The sequence below is a fragment of the Podarcis gaigeae genome (assembly GCF_964106915.1).
Source record: "Podarcis gaigeae genome assembly, chromosome: 1".
NCBI lineage: Eukaryota > Metazoa > Chordata > Lepidosauria > Squamata > Lacertidae > Podarcis > Podarcis gaigeae.
This window is the reverse complement of record NC_139678.1, coordinates 56,317,834-56,344,890: the sequence shown is the minus strand read 5'-3', so window position 1 is coordinate 56,344,890 and position 27,057 is coordinate 56,317,834. Positions and strand designations below refer to the sequence as shown.

At 43.7% G+C, this 27,057-nt stretch overlaps 1 protein-coding gene across 5 annotated transcripts in view; it reads left to right on the top strand.

Annotated features, from left to right (window-relative positions):
- The window catches only part of PRR5L (proline rich 5 like), an 81,397-nt gene extending 55,253 nt beyond the window's left edge, over positions 1-26,144 (top strand). For 3 of the 5 annotated variants that reach the window (XM_083752234.1, XM_083752230.1, XM_083752233.1), the window contains exons 7-9: positions 3,207-3,347; positions 4,804-4,930; positions 23,641-25,459. In XM_083752234.1, the coding sequence (XP_083608360.1) occupies positions 3,207-3,347; positions 4,804-4,930; positions 23,641-24,023 (651 nt within the window). In that variant the 3' untranslated portion in view covers positions 24,024-25,459. Of the gene's footprint in view, positions 1-3,206; positions 3,348-4,803; positions 4,931-23,640 lie in introns of all 5 variants that reach the window. The other 2 variants (XM_083752232.1, XM_083752231.1) reach the window with 1 other exon arrangement.
- Positions 26,145-27,057: the final 913 nt, after the last annotated feature.

Below are 27,057 nucleotides of genomic sequence, written 5' to 3'. Positions count from 1 at the left end.
CTCTCATTGGTTGCTGTAGGTCCACATGCAAAAGTTGTTCTTCCGACACAAACGCCTTCTTTAATCTCTCGAACGCTCGCTGCACCTCTTCCGTCCAGACAAATTTCTTCTTGCTGCTGAGACAATCAGTGATGGGCGCCGTTAAGTGGGCAAAGTTCTTGATGAACTTCCGATAGAAGTTTCCGAAGCCCAGGAACCTTTGCACGTCCTTCTTAGTTTTCGGTGTCTTCCATTCCAGTACCGCTTGAACCTTGCTGGGATCCATGGCCAATCCCTTGTCTGACAACCGGTACCCCAGGAATTCCACCTCTCTGGTATGAAACTGACACTTCTCCAGTTTCACCCACAGCTGGTTTTCTTGCAGTCTGCTCAGTACCTCTCTTACATCTCGCACATGCTGCTCCTCATTCTCTGAGTACACCAGGACGTCATCTAAGAACGCTACACAGTTCTTGTAAAGCAATGGTCCCAGGACGTGATTCATGAACGATTGAAAACAGGCCGAGCCCGCCTGTAGACCGAAGGGCATAACGAGATACTCAAAGGCCCCCAAGGGGGTGAACATAGTGGTTTTCCACTCGTCACCCTTTCTCATACGTATCAGGTTATACGCCCCCCTTAGGTCCAGCTTGGTAAAAATTTTCCCTTTCCTCACCTGGGTCAAAATGTCATCGATTCTGGGCATAGGGAAAGTCACTGGTTCTGACACTGCATTTAGGGCCCGGAAGTCCACGACCAATCTGGGTTTATTAGTGTGTTTTTTTGTCCACAAAGAACACTGGGCTGCCCCCCACCGCTCGTGACTCTCTGATGAAACCTTGCTTGAGATTCTTGTCAATGAACTCCCTTAACTCCTGCATCTCCCTGTCTGACATTGCATACAGCTTGCCCACTGGCAATTGTGCTCCTGGGAGTAAGTTAATTTGACAGTCAAAAGGTCTGTGCGGGGGCAGTTTATCTGCTTCTCTTTCGCTGAAGACGTTAACCAGGTCGGCGTATTGTCGTGGTACCTTCCCTTTATCTGTAATTTCCATCCCTGCTAGAGTAGCCTGGGTTCCTACCTGGGCTTCCCCTTCCTTGCAGTGTGCCAGGCAATGCGCTGACCCAAATGAGACTACTCTCTGGTGCCATCCCACTAGCGGATCATGCAGCGCTAGCCAGCTCATCCCCAAAATAATGGGCGCTCCTCCCAAGGTGGCCACATTAAACGCTATCAGTTCTGTGTGTCTTGCCACCCTCATTATCATTGGGACAGTCTGTTGGTTAACTTCTCCTCCCAACAGCGCCCTCCCATCAATCGTGGTCACCTGCAAAGGGTTACTTAAAGGGATAGTCTGTATCTGGTGTTCGGCTGCAAACTCCTTACTCATAAAATTACAGGAGCTGCCTGAGTCCAATAGCGCCTTTATCTTTAGTGGGTGTCCGTTTGGCAGCTCTAGCGACACCTCTATTACAAGCGCTGGTCTTGGGGGTTCCGGCGTGGGCACATTCACTGCTCTTTGGCCTGGCTGCTGTGCCCCGATGGTGGCAGCCAGGCGTTGGCTTTTACTTGCTCCTTAACCCCCTCCTCCCCCCCAACAGCTCCCGCCATCCCTTGCCATTCCTTTCTTTGCGGGCAGACTCTGGCAAAGTGACCTGGCTGTTGGCAGAGAAAACATTTATTGGCGCTCTTTCCCTCCTTCTTCCGCCCTTCACAGCGCGCGCGCTGTTCCAATTTCCATCGGCTCTACTGGCGGGGAATGCTGCTCTGGAATCTCTGGAATGCGGAAATCCCTCCAACGTTCCCCCTTCCCTTCCCGCTTCTCCAAAGCTCTCGCCTCCTGGCGTGCTCCTATGGCCAGCGCGGATTTAGTCAGCTGGTCCACAGACTCCGCCCTGGGCGCCCGGGAAGGTTCATCCTTCACCGCCGAAGATAGCCCTTCTTCGAACAGCATTTGAATCAGTTCCGCCGACAAGTCCCATCCCAATTTATGGATCAACATGGTGAACTCAGTCCAGTACTCATGGACAGATCGGCTCCCCTGTTTACACGCCATTAACTGTCTGCGCGCCACTCCCTGCTCAATCTCGCTGGAAAACATCAGATCCATGGTGCGAAAAAACTTCCTCGAGTCCTTTAGGGCGTCATTATTAGCTGCCATCAGGGGCCTCACCCAGTCTTTCGCCCCCCCCCCTTAGAGATGGCCAATCACAAACGCTACCCTCGATTCCTCATCGGGAAAGTCATCAAACTGCAGATTGAGAGCATATTGCATCTCTGTCCTAAAGGCTTGATAGTTCCTGGGATCACCCCCAAACTTCTGCACCAATCCTTGCACCTTCCTTGTGAGTGGGGTGGTTTTTCCCTTTTCTGCATCCTGAGCCCTCCTCTCCTCGAGCCTCGCCGTTTGCAGCGCTAGCTGGACCTCCAACACCCTGTACCTTTCTTCCAGGCTTGGACCCGCTCCAGCTCCTCCTGCGTCTCCGGCTCCGGTTGGGTTGCTCATGATGCCTCTCCTTGCACAAGCGGCTTTCAGAGACTGTCAGATTGCTGTAATGGGATGATGAGCTGCTTGTGCATAAAAGCGTAGTCCCTCAGAGTTTGCCCAGATTAGCAAAGCTCTGTCTATAGCGGAGCCCCTTAAGCATGGCTCCCTCAGTCGCTGGCAGAATCTGACAGTGGGCATTTGCGGAATCTACTCCAGCATAAAAGCTCCTTGACGGAAACGCGTCGTCTGGAATCTCGGCACGACAGTTTCCGGCGAGGAGTGGGTGTACCTATGGGAGGTCCTGAGACTTCTCCGCTGTTATCGCTAGAAGACTCCCTGAGCCATTCCTTCGCCTCCCTCTCTCTCTGATCTCCCACTCTCCCCCTGCTGGTGCCTTCCTCCGCTGCTGAGTCTCTCCTGGCTTCTGAGAGCCCCTCCACCTCCTGCCTTTCCGATGGCAGTTCCCTGACATCTTCCTTTCCCCAGATTCTTTAACCAGCCACTGTAAATACCTCTCCATCCACATGCCTGTAGTGGCTAGGTTTATAACTTCATGTGACCAGTCATATGCTGCATTATGTTCTTTGTCCCTCTTCATTCCCCAGTTCTTACGTGAAAGCATAAAATTAACCCTTGGCATTATTTACAGCTGCTCTGAAATTGGTGTCGGATGGAGTTAAATGTACCCCAGCACCAACAGCCACTAATTCCCCCACTGTTTTCTGAATGTGTGTACAGGGCCAAGAATTGACTATTCGCCAGATTGCATTGCTCGGCTTCCGAGATTTGGTCTTACTAAGAGTGAATTTGGATGAGATACTTCCTCGGGTCCAAACCAAGCTTCCACCTTCCATTGTCCAGATGCTGCTGATTTTACAGGTGGGGAGCAATGTGTTTCTTCTTATCATATGTGCCTTGTTTAATGACTAGTGAGTAGGTGGAACCTGTGCAGAGCAGAAAAGTGCAATTGAGCAGTTGCTATGAATGGCATAGACTAAGGCTGCTGTCCTAACCCCACTTACCTGAGAGAAAGCCCCATTCAATTAAATAGGACCTACCTTTAAGCAGACACAACTAAGATTGTGCTGTAAGTTACTAACTACAAAACCGTTTAGTAAAGGGATACCAATAAGCAGATTTTGTCTTTCATCTGAACCAACTAAGACTATACCCTCTGTTTTATCAACTATCTTCCTCCTCATTTCCCTGTCTCATGGGGGGGGGGGAGGAATCACTCTCTGGTATTTTTATGCATCTGATGATGAAGGATTTTACTCTCAAACCTTACAGTTGTTTTCATTAAGTACCATAGGATTTTTGTTTGTTTGTTTTTTGCATTTTCTCACTTTCTTTACTCTGGATAGCTTAATCATGTTCCCTGTTCTAACTTCATAGGAGGATTGTTCAACATTTATTCACTCTCTTATTTCCCAGGCTTACACCATCCATTTTGTTGCCTCTGTAGCAAGCACTTAAATCCATTTTGGTGCAGCTGCTTGAAAAGCTTGCACCACTCTACTTGTTCAGCCTTAGAGGGCTTTTATATATTTACTTTAGCAGAACAGGTCTTCCCTTGGGGCAAGTCCTATTCAACCCCATTGACCCACTGGATCCTATCCATCTTCTAGGGTGTTCTGTTAAGTTACTTTTACATACCAGATTCGGTTGACCTGGGCATTCTCAGCAGGGGGTCCTTTTTACCTCGGATAGCTTACCATAGCCTGAATCTGCAGAGTTCTAGAAAGAGGTGTACATCTGTAAAGCATTAAGTATTTTTGAACTGCTTCGAATGGTTGTCTTAAGTTTTTCAAATCCTTAACAGTACTGCATTGTAACATATATTAGGTGGCCAGACATCACCAACAGTGAACTGAGCACTAACAGTATGGGAGCCAAAATGGGGTCACTGAGAAACAAGTGGGGTGTGACTGCAATGTTGGAGGAACCCTGAGGTTTGCAGAAGTACAAATATTTCTAACCCCAGCCCTCCTTCAAAAAGATACCCAAGCCCAATGATGACTGAGCATATTCAGGAGCTGCAGAAAGCTGACTGTCCATTGGAATAGAGAAACAGAAAACCAGGATATGAGGGGAATCGAATGACTTATTTGAGCCACTTATGGAAACTTTATAGTATCCCGAAGAGGGTTGGCTAGAATGCTGAAAGCAACCTTCATTTTGTTGCAAGCTCCATGTAGGATAAATAATTATGTAACAGGCTCTTTTTTCTTCATTTTCACAACTTTTTCCTGTGCGTACAATTATATTTCTGAAAGTATTGTGAAAGAAATATATATGTTCATATGCATATCTGTTGGATACTTTTTTGTCACAGGGAGTACATGAACCTACAGGTCCCAGTAAGGCCTTCATGCAGTTGGAGGAGCTTGTTAAACTCGTGGTCTCCCCATACCTCGGTTTGTGCGAAGAACACTGCTTCCCTGGTAGTACGTGTGCTCTGGGTAAGATGCATTGTATTGCAACGCCATTCAAGTTTCTTTCCCCCCAAGATCCCTTCTTAAACCAATGTAACTTGTGAGAGCCAGTGTGGTGTAGTGGTTAAGAGCGGTAGTCTCGTAATCCTGGGGAACCAGGTTCGCGTCTCCGCTCCTCCACATGCAGCTGCTGGGTGACCTTGGGCCAGTCACACTTCCTTGAAGTCTCTCAGCCCCACTCACCTCACAGAGTGTTTGTTGTGGGGGAAGAAGGGAAAGGAGAATGTTAGTCGCTTTGAGATTCCTTAAAGGGAGTGAAAGGCGGGATATCAAATCCAAACTCTTCTTCTTCTTCTTCTTCTTCTTCTTCTTCATCTGCGTTGGTCAATAGTTTGCTTGAGGGCTGTGCAAAAAGAAAATTGGTACCCAAAATGTGTGTTCTCGTGTTAGTACTGCCTCTGCATTGTTGCAGAACACGTTTGACCAGAGACAACACAGTGCGACAAAAGAACTGTACATCAAGAGTGCTGCCTCTCACATACCGCTTGCAACTCTCTTTAAGAAAACAACAACTATTGTCTGTCAGCAGCCAGCATGGTCTAATTAATATGCAGCTTTGTGCAAGACAGAGATGGGAGAATAAAAGCTTAAATCATCCCTGAGTAGATACCAATCAACGAAGCCTTAAACATAATTAGTTTGTATGGAAACAGCCTTCATTTTTTTCCTTCTTGAGTCTTACCAAGTGATAATGAGAGTTCAGTATTCACAACCTGGTTCTGCAGGTGCTTAAAATCTGATTTTTAAAAAAATGGTAGGTGAAAAGCTTCTCGCCACATATTACAGGTTTCTAGTTTAGTTTCTTTCCCTTCCTCTATCCTGCAAGGGAACTTGCCAAACATCCATTGTAGTAGTTCTTTGCAGATCCACTTGCCCCTTGTTTCCACAGCATCATCAGACACCTGTTGCCAATGTTCTGCCTGATCACCAGGTTGTTAGTTTGACAACGTCAGCTCTCTTGGAATTGTGTTATTCAATCACAACTACTTTGTGCTGCTCTTCCCAGCGCCCAGGGCTATGTTGTAGGCAAGGAAATGGCAATAAAGTCAGATCAGCACTCCCCCTAGCACAATACTGTCTAATACCACCGCTAGCCAGTGTGTCTCTCTCCCCCCCCCCCCAATAGCTGCCATCATCCGTGACCATTGGCTATGCTAGCTGGGGCTGAGTTGCAGTCCATAACATCTGGAGGGCTGCCCCTGATCTCCATGATTTCTGGCTTTCCCAGTTCTGGCCACCACTGGACAAGGAATGTTTGAAATTGGCATCTTGTCAGGAAACGTGTGTTCCCTTTGTGTTGTGATTCCTGCAGCTGTGGGGCCACATCCTCGTCTTTGGATGTAATCTAGTGTGTGTTGTGTAGTTCAGTGGACATGACCCTTTGCCTCTCAACTCCTCCAGTTCTAACCCATATTTCCCCTTCCTTCTGACAATCATCTTTGTTTCCTCGCCTGTCTTTCTAGCCTTACATTTAAATCAGGGATTGGTAACTTGCAACTCTCCATATCTGGGTAGTCCTTCAGATTTTTCTGGCCTACAAATCCTGTCACCCCTGGCCATTGACCATGCTGACTGGGACTGATGGGAGTTGTAGTCCAGCAACATCTTGGAAAGCCACAGGTTTCCCATCTCTGTTGCAAATCAGGATTGCTATGTAAAAGAATCATAGATTCAGAGGGTTCTTAGGCAACTTAGGCACACTGTATATAAATAGCTGGCATTTTATTTGTTTGTTTAAATATATGCTGCCCTTTTAAAAGTCTAAAGGTGGCTTCTATATATGCATAATGCAATGCAGTTGCCTATCCAAAAATAGTCACCGACTTCTATTGGTAGTGGTGGGCATGTAGTCAGGGCCTCTGTTGGTCTCAAAGTGTGAGCAGCTTGGAATGGGTGGTTGTATGTAACCCACATGGCAAAGTTTCTTTGACATCCTATACATGCCGAGAACAAGAGCTTGTAGATTGGACCAAATGCCTATCTAGTCGAGCATCTTGGCCAACCTGATGACACCAGGAAGACCACAAGGGCAACATAAACAGAACAGCACTCTCCTGCTGTTGTTTCCCAGCAACCTGGCATATGACCAGTAGGCATTGGTAGCCTTATCTTCTATGAATTCATCTAATCACCGTTTAAAGTTGTCCACTCTGGGGGTTCTCCTTCATGGATCACTGCCTTGTTGTGGCGAAGGGGCTTGAATAACTCAGAGAAGCTATGAGCTCTGCCATGCAGGGCCACCCAAGATGGACAGGTCATAGTGGAGAGTTTTGACTAAACTTTCTTGGGTTCCATGATCACTGCAGATGGTGACAGCAGTCACAAAATTAAAAGACGCTTGCTTCTTGGGAGAAAAGCAATGACAAACCTAGACAGCATCTTAAAAAGACTGCTGGATCAGGCACCTGTTTTCACAGTGGCTAACCAGAGGCCTGTGGGAATCTGCAAACAGGACTTGAGTTGTCTCCCCTCCTGTGTCATCACCTTCCTTAGATTAGGGAGACCAGCAGCCTCTTCTCCACACCATGTACATTTTTGTTTATCTCTATTCTGTCTCTTCATTACTAACATTTCTCCCATAAACCCAATAACCCCAAAGATTGCAACTTTTTCTCACAGGGGAGTTGTTTTGAGCACAGTTTCACTTTTGCACTCTCAAAAGTGAGTCCAACTTTCCTCAATAAAGCTTACTCGCTAGTAAGTTTGTTTAGGGCCAGTGCTTTTTTACGCACACCCCTAAACATTTTGTGAATCTAAGTTTGGCCTCATTGAGGGGCAGTATTTCAATATGAGTAGGAAAATGAGAGTACCCCTAAACATTATTATTATTATTATTTTAGGGAAAAAAGCACTGTTTAGGGCTATTCCCAATTTTATATGGGGCCCTACAGGGCCAAGAAGATGAAATGCATGTATGGTCTGTCAGTTCCTTCAGACTGAGAGATTCTATACAGCAGCACTTATGGAGAAGAGGAGAAGGAAATAAGTTGGATTGGGAAAGTGATTGATAAGCAGCATAGCAACTTTTTTGAACATAGCATTCCCCTGAGTATTCAGTCACTGGTTTAATGTGGGAGTCATAAAGCCATGGCAGAGGCTTGTGCATCCAACTTTTGTATAGGACTCATGAGTGTGATTCCTATGTTGATTCCTATTAGTTCAAATTAGAGCTATGTTGCATCCTCCTTTGCCCATGCCAGCTGATATTCCTTCCTTGAGCCACCCTCTCCCACTTCTGGGTTTTGCCGAAATCGGTTAGGGTGGAAGAGGCATCACGTTGACTGTCTTTGGTTTAAATTGACTTACTTCTGAATGAACACTCTTTGATTCATCATTGTTACCATTTGGTTCTTCCTTAATAAATATTTGTTAAGAACAACATGCCTGAGAGACATGGGCTAATCTCTCTAGAGCAGAGCTTTCCAAACTGTGTCATGACATGTTGGTGTGTCGGCTGCAATGTCTTGGTGTGTCGCGCAAATACTCTTATAAGGGGCTAGTTTAACCTCTGGTTTACTAGCAAAACTGAATTACTGTGTCACAAAATGATTGTGTCTAAAAAGTGTGTAACCAACATGAAAAGTTCAGAAAGCTGTGCTCTAGAGTGTCTGTTTGTAGGACATGCACACCTTCTGGAGTTTGCTGCCTGATTCTATAAAAATGAAAGAGGGCGGTAAGACCATATCTGATTACAGCTGCTTAGGTTTTACACAACAAATACATGCCTTGAGGAAACCAGATGTACTTCTCCCAGTGCAAACATAATCACAGCACAGTTTGCTATTCACAAGTAATAAAATCATGACCCTTCTCCAGAAAGAAAATGATACAAAGTGCATGCAGACTTGCACGGTGCTGAAATTGTTTTGCCTGAAAGTTAGCCATGTGACTCTTGGGAAACTTCTCTGCTATCTTTTTGTCTGCCAATAAAACAAGGGATTGGTGTCATAAAGCAGTTTTATGAACTCAGTGGCCTTGAAAGGACTGTAGATTCAAACCCATCACATTTGCTTTCTGTTTAGAAGTTACGTGTGTGCTATTCACTGTGCATGTAGGTAAATATGCAAAGCACCTGTTTCCCATGTCAGGTTTGTAGGATTGGGATCATGTTTCAACCAGGATTGAGGAATACTATAATAAACGGATACAAGACTTTTATTTTAATGGGCTGTAAAACAAACACTATTGGCTACTGTATTTATTTGTAAGAATATTTATAAACCACCAATTCATATAAACATCATGGTGGTGTACAATAAAACTTTTAAAACATCTTAAAATTTTAATGTATAAAATGCAGAGCAACTGACTAACATGGAATCAAATTAATTCAACAACACTTGGTGAAATGAACAATTTCAGCAGGCAATAGCATTTCAGAATCATAAGCACCTGTCAGATTTTAACAGGAACAGCCTTTCAAATCCATGATGCTAAAAGCCTTCGTTCACTAAGAAACTAATCAAACATTAGATCACAGTGAGTGCATTAGACTTCCTCACCCCCCCAACGATCAATCTGTATGTTGCTTTGAGACACTTTTTGCGAAAAACGTGACTAAAAATTAATAATAATGATAAGGCTAAATGAGCCAGCATGAGTTTTGTACTTTTCTATTGCAATTAAAGTATGTGGGTGGAAAAGATCTGATGGGCTGAGTGAGGACTGCTTTCCTTATGTTGCCATGCTGCAATAAAAGGGACCGCAAGAGCTTAATCTAGAGACAAAGTGACAACAGAGCTAGACAAAGGCCTCAACTCCCCAACTCCCAATTACACTGGCATTTTAAGAGACTAATTAGACACTTAAATGATTTCCGCTGACCAGCATCTTCCTTCCTCTCCCATCTCCCTGGTAACAGTTTCCTCAAAGCAATGTGTGATGTGACTTCATTGTTTCCAGTATTTCCTTAACTCCCTGCAAGCAGCCAACAATTGAGTATGAGGATGACACCTCCTCGTGTTTCTTTTCCCAGGGGATGCTGGAGACATCATTAGGCCCTCAAAGCCATTGACTTCAGCATGCCAGACAGCAGAGTTAAGCAATATCTCCACCTATTGGCAGTTATGAAGGGGGAAAAATTCCACTCCACTTTTTCATGAGCACAGAATAACTCATTGCATTTTGAATGAAAGGCTCAGAAAACTGGGGGTGTTGTATGAATTTTTGAACACCTCAATCCCTGACACTCAGGCTGTTCTGACTGAGACAGCGGCTGTCAAATAAACTGTATTTGCATGAGCCTAAATGCTTGGAGGAACAAAGGAAACTGGTGCTGAAGACCAAGGTTTATTCCACTAAACTTTCGCCAATCCCTCTTAAAGGGTCACGTTGTGGAAATCTTGGGGTAGTGTTCTATGTCTGGACTCTGGAAATCTCTTCTTGTTCCTCTTTGGTTGAGCATATTCAGAGCTGACTTTTTGTTAAGCTTTTGGCAAGAGAGGATGGTATTCAACTAAGTCCTATCCAGAGGAGACCCAGGGAAATTTATGAACCCATGTTAGCCAGGCCCATTAACTTCAGTGGGTCGACTCTGAGTAGGGGTAGCATTTCTTAGTCTGTTCTCCAGCTCCAACACCAAGTTCATTTTGCTCCCCACCCCCTTTCCTTTCCCTGCATGATTGCTGGCTTCCAAATTTTACGATGAGTGGATATTTTCTTAATTTCCCCTTCCTTCCACTCAAAAGCTTTTCTGTCTCCCATTCCCTTTTATGGTTTTTCAACTGTTTTATGACTGAGTTATTCATGATCTCTTCTTTGCACAAAGCATTTTCATTTTCTCACTTTTACAGCCTCTTTTTGCTTTTTTATCTTGGTTATATAATGTTTGATGCTTCCACTGCTCTTCCTGTGATCTTGCCTGGATTCGTGGGCTTGTGTGTGAGATGATTACTTCAGTGAGAAGTGATTTGTGGAAATTAGGTGGCAGCTGAGAGTGGAAACAAAAAAGCTGAATCAGCTTCCTCCCCTCATATTGTTTTCCACCTCTGCTTCATTCTTCTAGTTTGTAGGCCTTTTGCTTGCAGCACCATCTTACTAACCCCAGTTTTAACTTAATTCTCTCAGAAACTCATTTGCATCTTAGCCTACTGTGCAGAAGCACCACTGCATTGTACTACATACTGGTTGTCTGTTGTCTGTTTCTCATGGTGCCTGATGTGGACGTGTAGTTTCCTTCATACTTGTATCTAAGTGGCCTAAGAAGAAACCTGTGGCCCTCCAAATGTTGTTGGCCATTGGAGTTGGAGTCCCAGCATCATCTGAGGGACCAGGGGTCCCTCAGCCTGGCATTAGGCAAAGTGAGGCAACCACCTCAAGAGGCAGATGGCTAGGGTGCAGCAACAGTTCCTGCCTGTTCCTTCTGAGTTCCTCATCTAAGAAGGGCCTGTCCCGTCCCCCCTCTCAAATTTGACCTACTGCCTGAGGTACAGAGAAGAATGCTATTCCACCATTGGTGTTGGAAGGAAGGTGCAACTGGCATTCCAGCTGGTTTCTGGCTGTGAAAGCTGTGTGAAGACACCATCTTACCATTTGCCTCAGGCTGCAAAATATCCTGAGCTGGCCCTGGGAACTGGATGTTCCTCAGGTGACATTAGTCCTATGCAAAAGCATAAGCAACTAACTCGGATAAAGTTAGTGTAATAATTCTGGCACTAGACAAACAGGAAGTTATTTATCTTAGCATGATTCCATGCTAATTCTCCCATCTGCCAAAACTGTGTTTCCAAGTTCCACCCTGCTTTCTATTTTTAGTTGGATCCCTTATCTGCTTAGCTGAACCTGTTGATCTCTCTCTCCTTGTTGCTTTAGTCAGCCTGCAGCAATTTGCTGAGTTGTCTGGCCGTAGCAGAAGAAGATTATGGGTAGCTTGTCATAGTAGTACAGGGCTGTGGAACAAAGCCTGCAGTGTTTTGCTTTTGGCTCGCTCAGTTGCTTCCATTTTGCCATTATTGGATTTTGGAATGCATCACCTTCAAGATACACTTTCAGCTGCTTTTTATCGCTGTTGCTCTAAGTTGGAAGGGACTGTTGGAGGCAATGAGCTGAGACCACCAAAAAATGAGATACAGGAGGAAACCATTGCAAAATCTAATTTTGAAAAGTGGAATCATATGCTGGCTAGCAGAAAGCATCTATTTGGATGCCTCGTCATCTCATATGATTTGAAAAAAATGAATCCAGAAATTTAAATGAGCTTTGGCCTAGAAAACTTGAACAGCATGGAGAGACCTGAGTTTTGTAAGCTGGAAGCTTCTCTATCAAAGTCCATAGAGTTTCTCCAACCATGTTTTTCATAAGCTTCCTGTATTTTGGCTTTACCACAGTGGTCCATTCATGGATAACTTTAAGGATGTATTACTGCAACGCATTCTATGTGACACTAACCTTGAGGCTTGTCTGAAGGCTGCAACTTGTGCATAATGTGAAGGCTAGGATGTTTGTGAAGCCAAACTGCCACCAGCATATAGTACCTTGCTAGGCCAAGTTCAACGTTTTAGTATTAACATATAAGGCCTTATATAGATCCGGACCAGGGTACTAGAGAGATTAAGTGTGGATCTAGACACAGGAAGGGAAGAACGCTGTAAATAAGTCAGAAATTAGATCATTATAACAAAAGAAAAAAAATCTGTATGGAAAATTGTGTTTTAAAATTTCCTGCTCTGTCGTGCAGGAAATGTGTGTTTTTAGCATGTTCAAATCACTGTTTCTTAATGTAGCTGACTCCTAGGTCACTGTGGTCTGCAAGAAAGCTTCTCCTGCAAGTTTCCAAAGATATTGGAAGTCTGCCCCATAGTAACTGAGGTGGGCTATCAGTGTGGCCGCCTGTGTTCTGTGAAGCAGTCAAGAAACTATCTGCAATTTCTAGAAGCAACTGAATACATTTTTCTTCAGACAAGCTTCTCCAGCTGGATAAATAGGTTTCTGCCATGGGTGTACATACTGTTTTTTTTTTTGTTTCTTAAAATTCACAGTCATATAATTCCTGCAGTGCAGGAATCTCAGCTAAATCATCCACGACAAATTCTGTTGGTATTTTGTGTTTTTAACTGTTTTCAATTCATTTCATATTGTTTTCTTTTTTCTTTTTACATTACCTTGAGGTATCTATGTGGAAGGCAGTTAATAAATAGCAACTGCAACAAGTTCCACAGCAACAAATTGCTTGATTCCATGAGCTGGTCTGCAGAGTGTCCAAATGTTCTGTGGTGCTAAGAGTCAAACTGTGCATTAGATTATTCACCATTTTAGAAAAGTGTGCTCAGGCTGACTGCTTTTATTTTGAAGGAGAAACTGTTGTGCAGGGATGCGATCTGGGCCCAGGTCTGCGTCTGTTGAAAATCACTCCCCCTTCCCTTCATAGTTGCTATTTGTCGCTGAAGGTGATTATAGCAAACTGTACCTTTGAAGAGAAAGTGCAGTGGGGAGAGGATTTCTAAGAAAAATCAGCATGGGCTCCCAGTCTGGATCAGGAGTACATACCGAACTGAGGCCCCACATGGCTGCTTTGGAATAAAAAAATATCCTTTGCTTTCACCTGCTTTCATGATACATAACATGCTTCTACTGTCATTAACAGTTGTCAACAGGTTTACCACACCTATCAGCCAATCACCCATTCCCACTGTAGCACCCTGCTTGTGGTTAACGCTTAGCTGGAATGAAATATTCAACGCAGCAATAGAGAAATTAAAATAGTAATTTATTTGTCAGACAAATAAATGAGAGGCACAGTGGTATGGTTACCAAGCTCTGGCCTGGCCTCCTGCCATTCTGGCCAGCACTTATATTTCCTTAATCCAGCCCCCTTGCTCCTCCTGTGGCTGCCTCTGTCCAATCAGCCTGGTTGAAATTCCTATTGGCTGTTTGCTAGAACCAATCACAAAAGATACACCCATTTCCTTTCGCCCTTTTATGGGACACAAAAAGCTATATATTCTTATATCTATAAATGACAAATAAGTAGTAATATATCTTACACTTGTCTCAACAAGGAACCTTAATTACCAGCTCACCTCTTGCCCTCCTTGCCCTATTGCCTTCCAAAACAGATGGTTAATCTTAACTTTTTATCTTCAAGGATCTTGAGTTCACATCATCATTGAAAGATCTCCTTCATTTGGAGGTCTCTAAACAAAAGGCCTGACAACCATATATCTAATGATGTTTCCTGCTTGGCAGGGGGGCTGGGCTGGTGGCTGACTTAATTTCAGGATAGTTACAACTCTTACAACTATATGAAATAAGAATCTAGCATTTCTTAAATCCTTTGCATAATTACATTTAAGCCAATATATTTAATACATAAATAACCTTTTAAAAGGAAAAGCAATCTTCTCAAAGTAAAAAAGGAAGGAACAGTTTCCAGCCTCAAAATAAGATAGGAAGAAACCTATCTTCTCCAGCCAAGCCAGTTGCCTTTTTCACTGCTCTTGACCTTTTAACCTTAGGAAAATATGGCTCAAGTTTAATGGGAGGCACATGGTGTTATTTTACTATTTACCCACTCTTAATTTTGACCACTCTTACAGCTTAATTGTACTCTGTAACATGCAAGGTCAGTGTCCTGCTCTCAGCCTGTAATTCCCTTTTTACGACTTTGAGAATTGTTTTCTGCTATAAATCAGGGGGCCCCCTTGTCTAGGAGGAAAAACATTGCCAAGGTTCTTAGGCAGCTGGACTTCTGCCTGGCATGAAACATTTGAAAATCTTTAAGCTCTTTTTAAGATTCAGGCCCTGATCAAAAATATAAGCTTTGATAAAAATGCAGGCTTATGATTAGATGCCTCACCACCACCCTTCTAATACCCTTCCCCACCCTCTCACTATATATAAGGGCCTGGTGACTTTTGTTTCAGTGTATCTGAAGAAGGATGCATGCACATGAAAGCTCATTCCAATAACAAACTTAGTTGGTCTATAAGGTTCTACTGGAAGGAATTTTTTATTATGCTTCTCCTGTATTACAGAGGGGGGGTGGGGACCTGTCTTTCTCAGTTGTTCAACATTCCATAGCAGTGGTGGGAACCTCTGGTGCCCTCCAGATGTTGTTGCCCTCCAGTATCCAGCAGCTCCAGCCAGCTTGGCCAATGGTCAGGCATGATGGGAGTTGAAGCTCAGTGGTGGAGCACCTGCTGTTCCAGGTTCAATCACTGGTATCTCCAGCTAAAGCTGGGAGCGATACAGATCTGAAATCTTGGAGGGGCACTACCAGTCTGTGTAGACAGTATTGCGTTGGATGGTCCTAATGGTCTGATTCAGTACCAGGCAGCTTCCTTTGTTCCTGTACAGCAACATCTGGAAGGCTACAGGTTCCCCATCTGTGCCTCACTGACTTTTGAATTTTTTGACCATCAGTAGGGCATTCCCTGGACTAGTTATGTCCGTGTGTGTGTGTGTGTGTGTGTGTGTGTTGAATTCTGGCAGCTCTCTTGGCTCCAGTCCACTTGCTAGGAATACATTCATGCTTTGGCATCAGCAGGGCAGGTTGCTAGTTTAGCATGGCAGAGGCGTACTTTGCTCATATCTCCAGGCAGTTGCTTTTTGCCGTCATGTTTCCACCCCTGCCCTCTGCCCCATTATTTCAGCCAGTGATAAGTAATTGCTGAAATGTGGCCTTTGCCATGATGCAATGCAGAAATCTGCTGCTCCAGCGGCACCCTAGAACGATTTCTTAGCGCGGACAATGAAGCAGATATTCATTTCCAGCTGAAAGGCCGGGAGGGGAAAGAGATACACGACACAGTGACAACTGGAGGAATATCTTCCCTTTGCTGCTCAGAAAGATAGACTGCATTCCAGACAATGCTGCTATCAGCCTCGCCGTGCGCAGCTTTTACCGTACCAGCGGGAGAGCCTCTGCGTGGGAGTGAATGTTCTAACCTTTTTGTGTGTGTGTGCGAAGCCAAAGTGCCGTAGACTTCTTATGATTCCACAGCATCAGTTATTGATGCTGGAAAGCAAAGTATTGCTTGTGTCTTACTTCATAACCCTTCGTGGAGAAAAGGCCAAGTTCTCCCAGGTTCGGTTTGAATTGGGACCAGCAATTACAAATGACAGCAGGGAAAAACTCAAAGTACCGTATTTTTCAGTGTATAAGACTAGGTCTTTCCCCTTAAAAAGAATGTCAAAAATTAGGGGGTGTTTTATACATGGATACATCTCCCCCCATTTTCTTAAATCCAAGTCCCCCCAAATACATGGGGGTGTCTTATAGACAGAAAAGTACAGTAGTTGCTACCACCCCCATGCTCTGCCATGAGCTCCCGAATCCCCTTATCCAGTAGTCACAGCTCTGGCCAGTACTGCACACCTGCCTTTTCTCCTGCTGCCACCCCAGAATAGGGAGGGAGGCTGGAGTCTCTCTCCTTTCTGTCCTCCACCCAGTGGGAAATACAGTTGGAAGCACTGAGAAAATGAAGGCTGTGTACACAGTAGCAGCTTAAAACTCAGCAAGTTCACGTCCCCTTGCTGCATTTCAAGTCACACGGATGGGACATTCACCACAGTGGGATAATAATAATAATAATAATAATAATAATAATAATAATAATAATAATTTTTTATTTATACTCCGCCCTCCCCAGCCAAGGCTGGGCTCAGAGCGGCTTACAAGCAATAATAAAAACAAGATGAATGGTTACAACTTAACCATTCAAAATACAACATTAAAATAATGGAACATTAAAATATTAAAATGTAGCCTCATTGCAGGAGGAGAAGGAAAAGAAAGGAAAAAAAAAGAGAGAGAGAGAGAGGGAGGGAATCAAATTGGCTCCAAGCAAAAGGCCAGGCGGAACAACTCTGTCTTACAGGCCCTGCGGAAAGAAATCAGATCCTGCAGGGCCCTGGTCTCATGAGGCAGAGCGTTCCACCAGGCCGGAGCCAGAGTTGAAAAGGCCCTGGCTCTGGTTGAAGCCAATCTAACTTCTTTAGGGCCTGGGACCACTAGGGTGTTGTTATTTATGGACCTTGAGGCTCTCCGTGGGGCATACCAGGAGAGGCGGTCCCATAGGTACGAGGGTCCTAGGCCGTGAAGGGCTTTAAAGGTCAAAAGCAGCACCTTAAATCTGACCCTGTACTCCACCGGGAGCCAGTGCAGCTTGAAAAGCACTGGGTGAATATGCTCCCATGGCAGAGACCCCGTGAGGAGCCTCGCTGCAGCATTCTGTACCCGCTGGAGTTTCTGGGACAGCTTCAAGGGCAGCCCCGCATAGAGCGAATTACAGTAGTCAAGCCTGGAGATGACCGTCGCATGGATCACTGTGGCCAGGTCGGGGTGGGAAAGGTAAGGGACCAACTGCTTGATACGGCGAAGGTGGAAAAATGTCGCCTTGGCTGTTGCTGTAACTTGCACCTCCATGGAAAGGGAGGCATCAAGGATTACACCCAAACTCTTAATGGAAGGCAATGGCACTAATTGGGCCCCCACAAGAGAAGGGAGTTGGTCCCTCATCCCCATGCCATCCCGACCTAGCCATAGGACCTCTGTCTTCGAAGGATTTAGTTTCAATCGGCTCCCACGAAACCATCCAGCCACAGCTTCCAAGCATCTGGTCAGTGTGTTCGGGGCCGAGTCAGTGTGGCCATCCATCAGCAGATAGAGCTGAGTGTCATCAGCATATTGGTGACAGCCCAGCCCAAAGCTCCGGATAATCTGGGCAAGGGGGCGCATAAAGATGTTAAAAAGCATCGGGGAGAGAATTGTGCCCTGCGGTACTCCACACACCAAGGAGTGGCGCGACGACATTTCCCTCCCTAGTGCCACCCTCTGTCCCCGACCAGAGATAAAAGAGCACAACCAGTTACGGGCTATGCCCTGTATCCCCACGTCTGCAAGGCGGTGGTCCAGAAGATCATGATCGACCATGTCAAAGGCTGCTGACAAATCTAAAAGGATCAGCAGTCCTGACCCGCCTCGATCCAGTTGTCTATGGAGATCATCTGTTAGGGCAACCAGAGCCATCTCCGTCCCAAAACCAGGACGGAAACCAGACTGAAATGGATCTAATGCCGATGTTTCCTCCAGAAACCTACCAAGCTGTTCAGCAACCGCTCTCTCAATTACCTTACCCAGGTATGGAAGATTTGAAACTGGGCGGTAATTGGATAGGTCTAAGGGATCTAATGAAGTTTTTTTTAAGAGTGGACACACCACTGCTTCCTTCAATTCCCCTGGGAATGTCCCCATGTCAAGGGACAAATTGATAATTTCAACCAGGGGGGTCCGCACAACATCTGGACACTCCCTAATCAGCCAAGACGGGCACGGATCAAGGAGGCAGGTGGTGGGCCTACCAACTTGGAGGAATCTATCCACATCAGTAGGGAGTATCCGATCGAAATGGTCCAACACTGGACCTGAAGTCAGTCGAGGGGCCTCCAGTTCAGTCACTGTATCTAAATTGGCAGGGAGGTCACGGCGGAGCAACAGGACTTTCTCCGCAAAAAAATTCGCGAATGCCTCACAGCTGTGGGTCGAATTTGTGCTTAAATTTGGTTGTCCTCCTAAGGATGTTATTGACCTAATGTTGAATTCTGCACTAAGGCTGTGATCCTAGTCGCACTAGGGACTTCTGAATAGTTTTAGTTGTATGTAATAAAGGTAAGAGATGATAGGGGAACAACTTGTTCATGATTTCCCTGAATGACTTAGGCTTCAATCCAATGGTGTCCATGGATGAGTGGAAAGGACTTCTGCTTGCACAGCAGGACTTCCCCTGCCTCTCCTCCCATGTAACTCCAGTATTTACTCTTGGTGGTTGGGGGACCATCCTCAGCAGATATAGGGGTGCTGCAGTTGAGAAGAAGGAGAATGAGGCCTACGACATGGGTGAAAGTCTGAGCAAGGCATGCTGGATTTTGCCCTACCTAAACATGTGCGTAGTCATATTCAAAAGCTATGTATTCTTCTGCCACATTACTATTGGATACCGTGCCATGTAATCTGTGTTGATCTTCGTGCAGCTTATTACTTCATCAAACTGTGTATGTGAAACACATTACGTTAACAATGAAAAGAATCAATAAGGATTTTGCTGGAAAGAACTGTGGCTGGGAGTCTATTTTAGTGCAAAACCCAACTGATGTAATGTTTTGCACAGGTAGTCATTGGTTACAGGGAAAGAAAACATTGCACAACCATGAGAGCACTTACTTAAGATAATTTAGACAAATTCATGGGGAATAAAAGGTAATGACTGCATGAAGAATACACCCTTCATGGCTATATTACCTCCAATACGGGAGACAATATTTTATTTAAATATTTTTAATTCATCATCATCATTTTTAATTTGTATACTGTCTTTCTATCTTACAATACTCAAGGTGGTTTACAAGCTGAAGAAACAAAAAATGTACATCTTATAACAATCTAATGCAATACAAAAATGTGATAATAAAACAAAACTTTAAAATAAGCAACCTACATCAAAAAAGTAACATTCAACAATCATTAGACTAGTATAAAATAATAATATCAACATATAAAAGTTAAACAGAAATCCACTCAACAGTTACACTAAATACTTTCTAAACTATAATCAATAAAACAAGAGGCCACAGTACATAAAATAATACAATACAAATTGAGAAGCAGCGACTAGAGGGTGGAGAAAGGCAGGTGGAAGGAGGCCTTGCCTGACGAAGTCTCTGTCGCGTATTCCACGCGGCGCTTTCAGCAGAAACGCTAAGAGTTCCAGGTTTTTCCAGTGCAGTCTTTTTTAATGTGAGCTATATACAGGCATTTACAAAAGAAACAGTCCATACAGAGTACTTACAAACGAATACGCACCACCACACTACAGCACAACCACCACACCCACTGTTAAACAGGCTTTCCTTTTAAAACAGGTGATAGCCAATCACACTAATCACACTCCTGCTGAGTCACTCTGACCCAGCAGAGTATTGCATCATCCTGTTGAAGCCTGCAGACTTATCCAGTATCCTGCAAATCCCAACACTCCTCCTTAAGTCAAAGGCTTGAGACCTAATAATTTTCTTAAGTCTCGAAATTTAGGAGCATCCAAACATTTTGTATACAAATCCGCCACATTACATTTTGTGTTACAGTGCTGTACCTTTAACACATTTCTTTCCAAAGCATTTTTCACATTTCCGTATCTTACAGCAATATGTTTACTCTTGCTTTTAAAGTTCTGTTGGTTAGCAAGCTGTTGTGCAGCCATGTTGTCACTTAGCACAGTAATTGGCATTTCAGAAGGTATTCCAAGCTCTTTTGTTAGGCAAGCAAACCATTCTATTTGTGATACACATTCGCTTATGGCTGAGTACTCTGCTTCACAAGTACTTGTGGCAACAAATGTTTGTTTCTGGGATTTCCACTGAACCAGGGCATTTGCAATATATATGGCATAGCCAGTGGTAGACTTTCCATTTTCTCTGTCCCCCCAGCTGGCATCAGCGTATGCATACACTTGCTGATCATATCCTGTATCCAGCACCAGTTTGTAATCTTTTGTGCCTTTCACATACCTTAAGATTCTTTTAAGTGCTACCCAATCTCTCTGAGCCGGGTCTGCACTTCTTTGGCCAGGGTAATTTTATCATTTAAGGATACTATCTGAAGTCCCCAAACTCCAGGTCTGCCTGTCCTTAAAATCTGGTGTCTTGTACAAATCAAGTTCACTTTTGTTTTTCTCCAGGGAACAATTTCTGAAGTGTCTGTGGCACAGCATGAAGAATAGTTGGCTGTGATTTTCTCTCTGTGTGCTGATTGCCTCCCATTCATGCTTGCTGGGAGTGTGCCAGAAGACTTTAATATAAAGAGCTTTATATTCTTCAACTATTTATTGCAACTTATTTCAGTAATAAAATTTTGCAATAATTATTTTGGCTTGGAGCCAGAGTTCCTGTCAGTGTTACTCTGCTTACAGAACACTGAAGGAAGAAGGGAAGAGGTGACTTTTTTTTCTTTTTTTCTTTGCTGATTCCCCTCTTCTCCCTGTACCCCCTGAAGATCTGCTCTGGAACAGTTGTGGGGAGAGTTGTGGGGAAAATCAGCAAAAAGAAAAGGCTCCTCTCTTTGTAGTATGGCAGCTCTGGATTCAATCTCTTGCCATTATAATCAGTAATAATAATAATAATAATAATGCTGTTCTTTTATAAGCATTGCAAATTCCAGCATAAAAAATACTGGCAGCCAAAAAACCAGTGTTTTCCATCTTAACTTTATGGCAACTTTTACCATCTTCTGCAGATTGAATCTGGCAAGGTGCTTGACCTGGTCCTGAGAGGACTTAGTCCCTTGAGGCTTCATTAGATAACTTAGCCATACCCATGAAGTTGATGCAATGAAGATTACTGAATTGAGTAAATTTATACTAGCTTTATGTAAATCCCTTGGGCTACTAATGCTGGTTGTTTTAAGCTTAGAGGCTGTTTGCTTATTTTGCAGTGTTAACATTCAAAGCGAAGGTAGATTATGTGGCTTTAAAAACATTGTGCAATATATCACTCTAATACACCCAAGGGTTGGAGTAACATTTCAAGAGATATACAAACAAGCCTTAGCCAGAGACCTCTTCTCCTTTGGGTGTGTGTGTGTTGTAATGGACTTCCTCTCCTTGTGTGCCCCCTAATCTGTTATGAGGGTTTCCCTAACACTATGGAACAGTTTTGAGGAGTATTGGCTGCAGCCCTCAGTTTCTCCCTAGCTGACACCTTTTGGTTGTGATTGTTGGCAGAGCTCAACTGTGTAGTATGACCAGCCAACTATCGGTCATCCCCTAGTAGGCCAGTGGATAAACAAACAAGACATCCTGCACATAAGGTCTCAGACTGGATTCCTTCCAAGAGGACACTTTCATCCTTCTAGCCCATCTCACAAGCATCTTACCATGCTTTCATGAATCATTTGGCTGATCACCATTATCTGTACCTTGTTATTAATCTCCCTTCCCCTCCATTTCATGGCAGCATTTCATGGCAGGTGGGTAAAGAAGCAGTCCTTATAGGGTTTCAGTCAACTGATGTTAATCCATTGAAATTAGTGGTCACAGCTAACTTAGATCTATTAATTTTTTAAAATAAATATTTATTAAAGATTTTCTTAGAACAATAGAAAGAACAAACAAAATAACATATACTTTTTTCCAATATCCACATTTTCATCACTTCTTTGGACTTCCTCGCATCTCTCGTTCCTGCGTTCCAAATTTTCGAACTTTACCCAGCAATTTATCACCTTGTTTCAATTCTTATATTATAATTTTCTGATATTGTATCCCTAATTTTAGATAATTTAACCCAAACCTTAAAAGCTTAATTTTATCATAATATTTATCCAAAATTTATCTTTTCTTATATTTTCATTTATCTTCATATTCCTTTTAACTAACTTATTGGTGCCATATTGTTGATAATCTTACATCTTTCTTAACATTCATACAATTTACAATATTTTTGTAAATAGTCCTTGAATTTCTTCCAGTCCTCCTCCACAACTTCTTCTCCCAGGTCTCGGATTCTGCCAGTCATTTCTGCAAGCTCCATATAGTCTATCAGTTGCATCTGCCATTCTTCCAGTGTGGGCAAATCTTGGGTTTTCCAGTATTTAGCGACAAGTATCCTTGCTGCTGTTGTTGCATACATAAAAAATGTTCGGTCCTTCTTTAACACCCTCTGGCCGACGATGCCCAAAAGAAAGGCCTCTGGTTTCTTAGGGAAGGTATACTTAAATACCTTTTTCAACTCATTATATATCATTTCCCAGAAAACCTTAACTCTAGGGCAGGTCCACCAGAGGTGAAAGAACGTTCCTTCTAACTTAGATCTATTAATTTCAGTAGGTCTACTTTGACTAAAAGTTGAATACAACACTGGGGCTCTTGGAACAGCAGTTTTGTTGTTGACAGGGAAGGCAGGCCTACAACTAGAAGAGAATTAGAGTCCCAATGAAATAAGCTACTTTTACTGCCGTGCTCCTTATTCACAGATCATGGTCCTTATTCTCCACATGTAGGGGGAACTGGGACCATGCTTTCTATCTCCATTCCTGACATTTGCACATTTGGTATGAATGTCTGAAAACAGGGATGCTGCATATGGATGGGTGTGTAGATGTGATCCTGAACCCAAGGCACAAACAGCAGTGCAGATGAAGGCTGTCATTTTTCAGATTCTTGTAAACTCAAAGATAGGATTGCATGGTTAGAAAATACAGGAATAAAAAAAAACCTGCTTCCCTGTTGCGAAATTCAACCCAATCAATTTGGTGAAACTAATTAGAAACTAATGTTATGCAAATAAGTACAACCTCTGGAGTCACTTGATGCAAATGTTTGTAAACAAATTACCAATGCTGGAGAAATAATTATATATGTACATAGAAGAACAACAATCATAATCCCTTCCCCATTCCTCCGCTGGATAACAATATTGAAGGAAGGATTAAATAGGTTTTTTTTATTCTCTCTCTTGGTGTATATATACATGCACATGTACATACATGACTATTCCTGCCTAGGCAGAATGATGAACTTTCTTACATTCCTTTGTCAAAGATATGTCACAGCCCACATTGGAAGAAAACAGCTGGGTAGGGATGGTACCCAGCCTAGGGAAGTTTTCTGAAATGTTGCACTGTCGGTTGCTCTTGGATTTGTATGCAGTCCACAATTAATCTGCATGCCTTCCTTCTTATTTTCCAGAGAGAAGGTATCATAGACCTTGTGCCAAACCCAATGGGCTGAGCTTCTCTTCTCACACTGTGGCAGACCGACAAGTCAGCGAGACTGCCTTGACGCCTCTGACTGAGCAGGAGGGCGAGGCATATCTGGAGAAGTGTGGGAACATCCGCCGCCACACTGTTGCCAATGCTCACTCTGATATCCAGCTGTTGGCCATGGCTTCCATTATGCACTCTGGGATGGTGGTGGAAGAACCAGACAGTGGCGACACATGCCTCCTCCTGCAGCCCAGCTTAAACCACAGGCAATGTTCCAGTGAGCCCACGATAGTAGATGGACCGGAAGGGCTGGGGACAGCATCCATGCAGGAACCCACGGAACTGAACTGCACATCTGTCTGCTGAAATGCCGTGTGGAGGGACGAAGGACCAAGTGTATTAGGCAAACCATTGTTTTGTCATTTGCTGAGAACAGTGGAGGAGTCAAACTCCATAAATGAGATCAACATGCCATGTCCTAACTTAATATTGGAAGACTTTTTGGAAATAATAGTTTCCAGGCCAGGTTCTAATTTTATGTGGCTTATATAGATTATTTTCAAGGTACAAAGCTGCTACGTTCAAGCATTCCAACATCCCTTCCCTTTCTGTTTCTTTGGATTTTTCAGACCTTTTCTCCTCCTGAACTGGTCTTTCACTCTTTTGTCGCATCTTATGTGTGGTGTCCTATGAAATCAGGGGAGAATGATCAATACTATTAGGCACACACTTTCCCCTAGCGACACTTTATGGCATGCAGGAGGCCAGCTATGAAGCATGCTGGTTCAAGTCTGAACCATCAGGATGGGTGAAACTGCACCCAATTTCCAGAGTTAGAACTCTATAATATACTGAATGAACATTGCTTCATTCCGCAGCAAAAGCTGGTGACTAGGTTGCACAAGCCATTTCTGAATGTTGGGGATTTTGAGGTTTTCTTTTCAGCATTGCTCTTCTCAGGGATCCCTTATGTATATTCCAAAGACAAATCTAAGCTCAACTTCCACAGTCTAGTTCCTTCCAGTTGTTGGACTCCAATTCCCATCAACCCCAGCCAGAATAGTCAATGGTCTGGTGATGGGAGTTGGAGTCCAGTGACATCTGGAAGGAACTAGGCTGGGAAAGACTCTCTAAATTTTTAGATTCCAGGAGACACAATTGGAGAAGAGGCTGTTTTTAAGGATCTCATGCTAAGGAACTTGTGGGTGGTATTTAACTAAGTTTTACTCAGAGGAGACCCGCTGAAATTAATGAACCTAATTTAGTCATGTTGGTTACTTTAAGTGGGACCACTATGGAGTGGCAATGGTGCTATGCATGTATTAACATGTAGAACTGAGAACTGTCCACCCTACCCATTGTTTCCATGAACACCAAGAATGAAAGAAACCCAGCTTTCTTACTCAACAATGGGATTCCATTACATATGGGAAACTTTAGGCTGATGGGGATCTAACCTCGTTTGGGGGCAACACTCCTCCTCTTGTAAAACAGGGCCTTTTGTTGACTAGTATGGAGAATGTGTAATGCCTTCTATACTTATGTTCTTACCTCTGACACAAAGCTCAGCACCAGGACAGACTTGCTTTCTGGAAGCTGTGTAGTGGTGTCTTTCTGGAGTCCAGGGTTCCAGTTTCTAGAAACCTGATGCTTCAGTCACAACACAGTTCTGTTACCAAATACCTTTGGTAATCCAAGTTATCATGGGGGTGGGTAGGGGTGATGTTCCTCAGGTTCTCCTTCTCCCACTGAGGGTGATTCCAAGAACCTGTTAGCAATTGAAATAGCCAGATTTTTACTTTTTTATTTTAAATCAAGCATCATAATAGTGTGTGAAAGTTGTTCTGCAACAGTTACCTCTTTATGGAAGTAGACCGCAACCCAATGAATTAAATTGTCTTGATAAAATTAAGGAGCAGGGGTGGTCACATTAGACCAATAGGTGCACAGACAAGAGACAATGCCTCTTTGATAATTTAGCTTCAGAGGCCCACAATGATGAACAAACCTTTAAGCTGTAAAAGGGCCAGCTTAATAAAATGAATGGGGTTGTGGGTGGCCAGGCCCTAATAAGGGCTCCCAATGAGATATAAACAAAGGCTAGGTAAATCCTAGTATTAAAGCCTGATTCTCAACCGCAAGTGTATAGGCTTACAGCCTTCACTCTATAAAATGTTCCAAGTAACTAATTTGGAATGAAGGATAACATTTCCCCTTTATTCTTCCACTACGTGTCCATTTCTGGTTTTGATTTGAATGTATATGTTAAAAGGCATGTATAATTTCCCAAGTATGCTTGCCCCTGTGGAATTGTGCCAAGCCACAGTGATGGTTACCACTCAAGTCCATGGCAAAGATTAACTTGGTAAGAGAGCTTTACTTTGAATATCTAATGGAAGCTCACAAAGAAGGAAAAAGTTAATGTTTGGAAATGTGGTAGGAACCGGTGTTGAGTCCTCAATTAGAAATCCTTTTATTTAAATGGAACCTTTGTTGCCTGCCTTCATTTTACATATTCACAAGAATCAGCTTTGATGAAGCCTACTAGAGCCAAACTTCACACACCATCTTCTCAGCAGGTTTTGTGTTACCAAGAGCAGGCCTAATGTATAATTACAAACATATTAATGGATCTGTTGTGGGACCACACATAGCCACAGTTTTCTCCTCTGCTAAAACCTTGCATCTACCTTCTTCCAGAACGAAAATCTTTGCTGCCTTCCAGGAAAATGTGGCACAGATCAGTAGTAGGGCACATGTTTTGCATGCTGAAAGCACTGAGCTTCAATCCCTAGCATCTCTAGTTAAAAGATCAGGTAGGTAGTTGATTGTGGGAAAGACTCCCTCTGGAGAGCTGCAACCAGTAGACAATATTGGACAGACCAGACAAACAGACTGGCCTGCTATAGAGCATCACATCAGCGAGGCCAAGAGGGGCGTCTTGTCATCTGGGCAGCCCAGGACCTCCATATGCACTACCCAGGCTTGAACCCCAGGGAGGTCACTTTGGTGCTGCTAACACAGCAGTTTGACTTCACCCCTAGAGACATGCCCCATTGTCTCTTGAGACGGATGCCCAGCAACAACACAGCAAGCAGAAGGTACATTGGACTCACACCTGGAATACTGTCAACCATATTTGCAACTGTCCTTTAGACCCGTGTAGCAATAACCTGGACACCCACTTGCCTGTCCACTTGTGGCAGCCCCTCTGGCTTCAGCTTAATCCATGGCCAGTGCTTTCTCAAGACACTGCCATGGAGCTCCAAGAGATTTCTTTAAAAGGGGCCTCCCACTGCATGCCGTTCTTTTTAGTGAAAATTCCCCTCTCTCCCTCCTAAGCAGTATGAATTATTTTATTGAAAACAAATGCCGCCTCCCAAAATTGAATGAGGCCAGT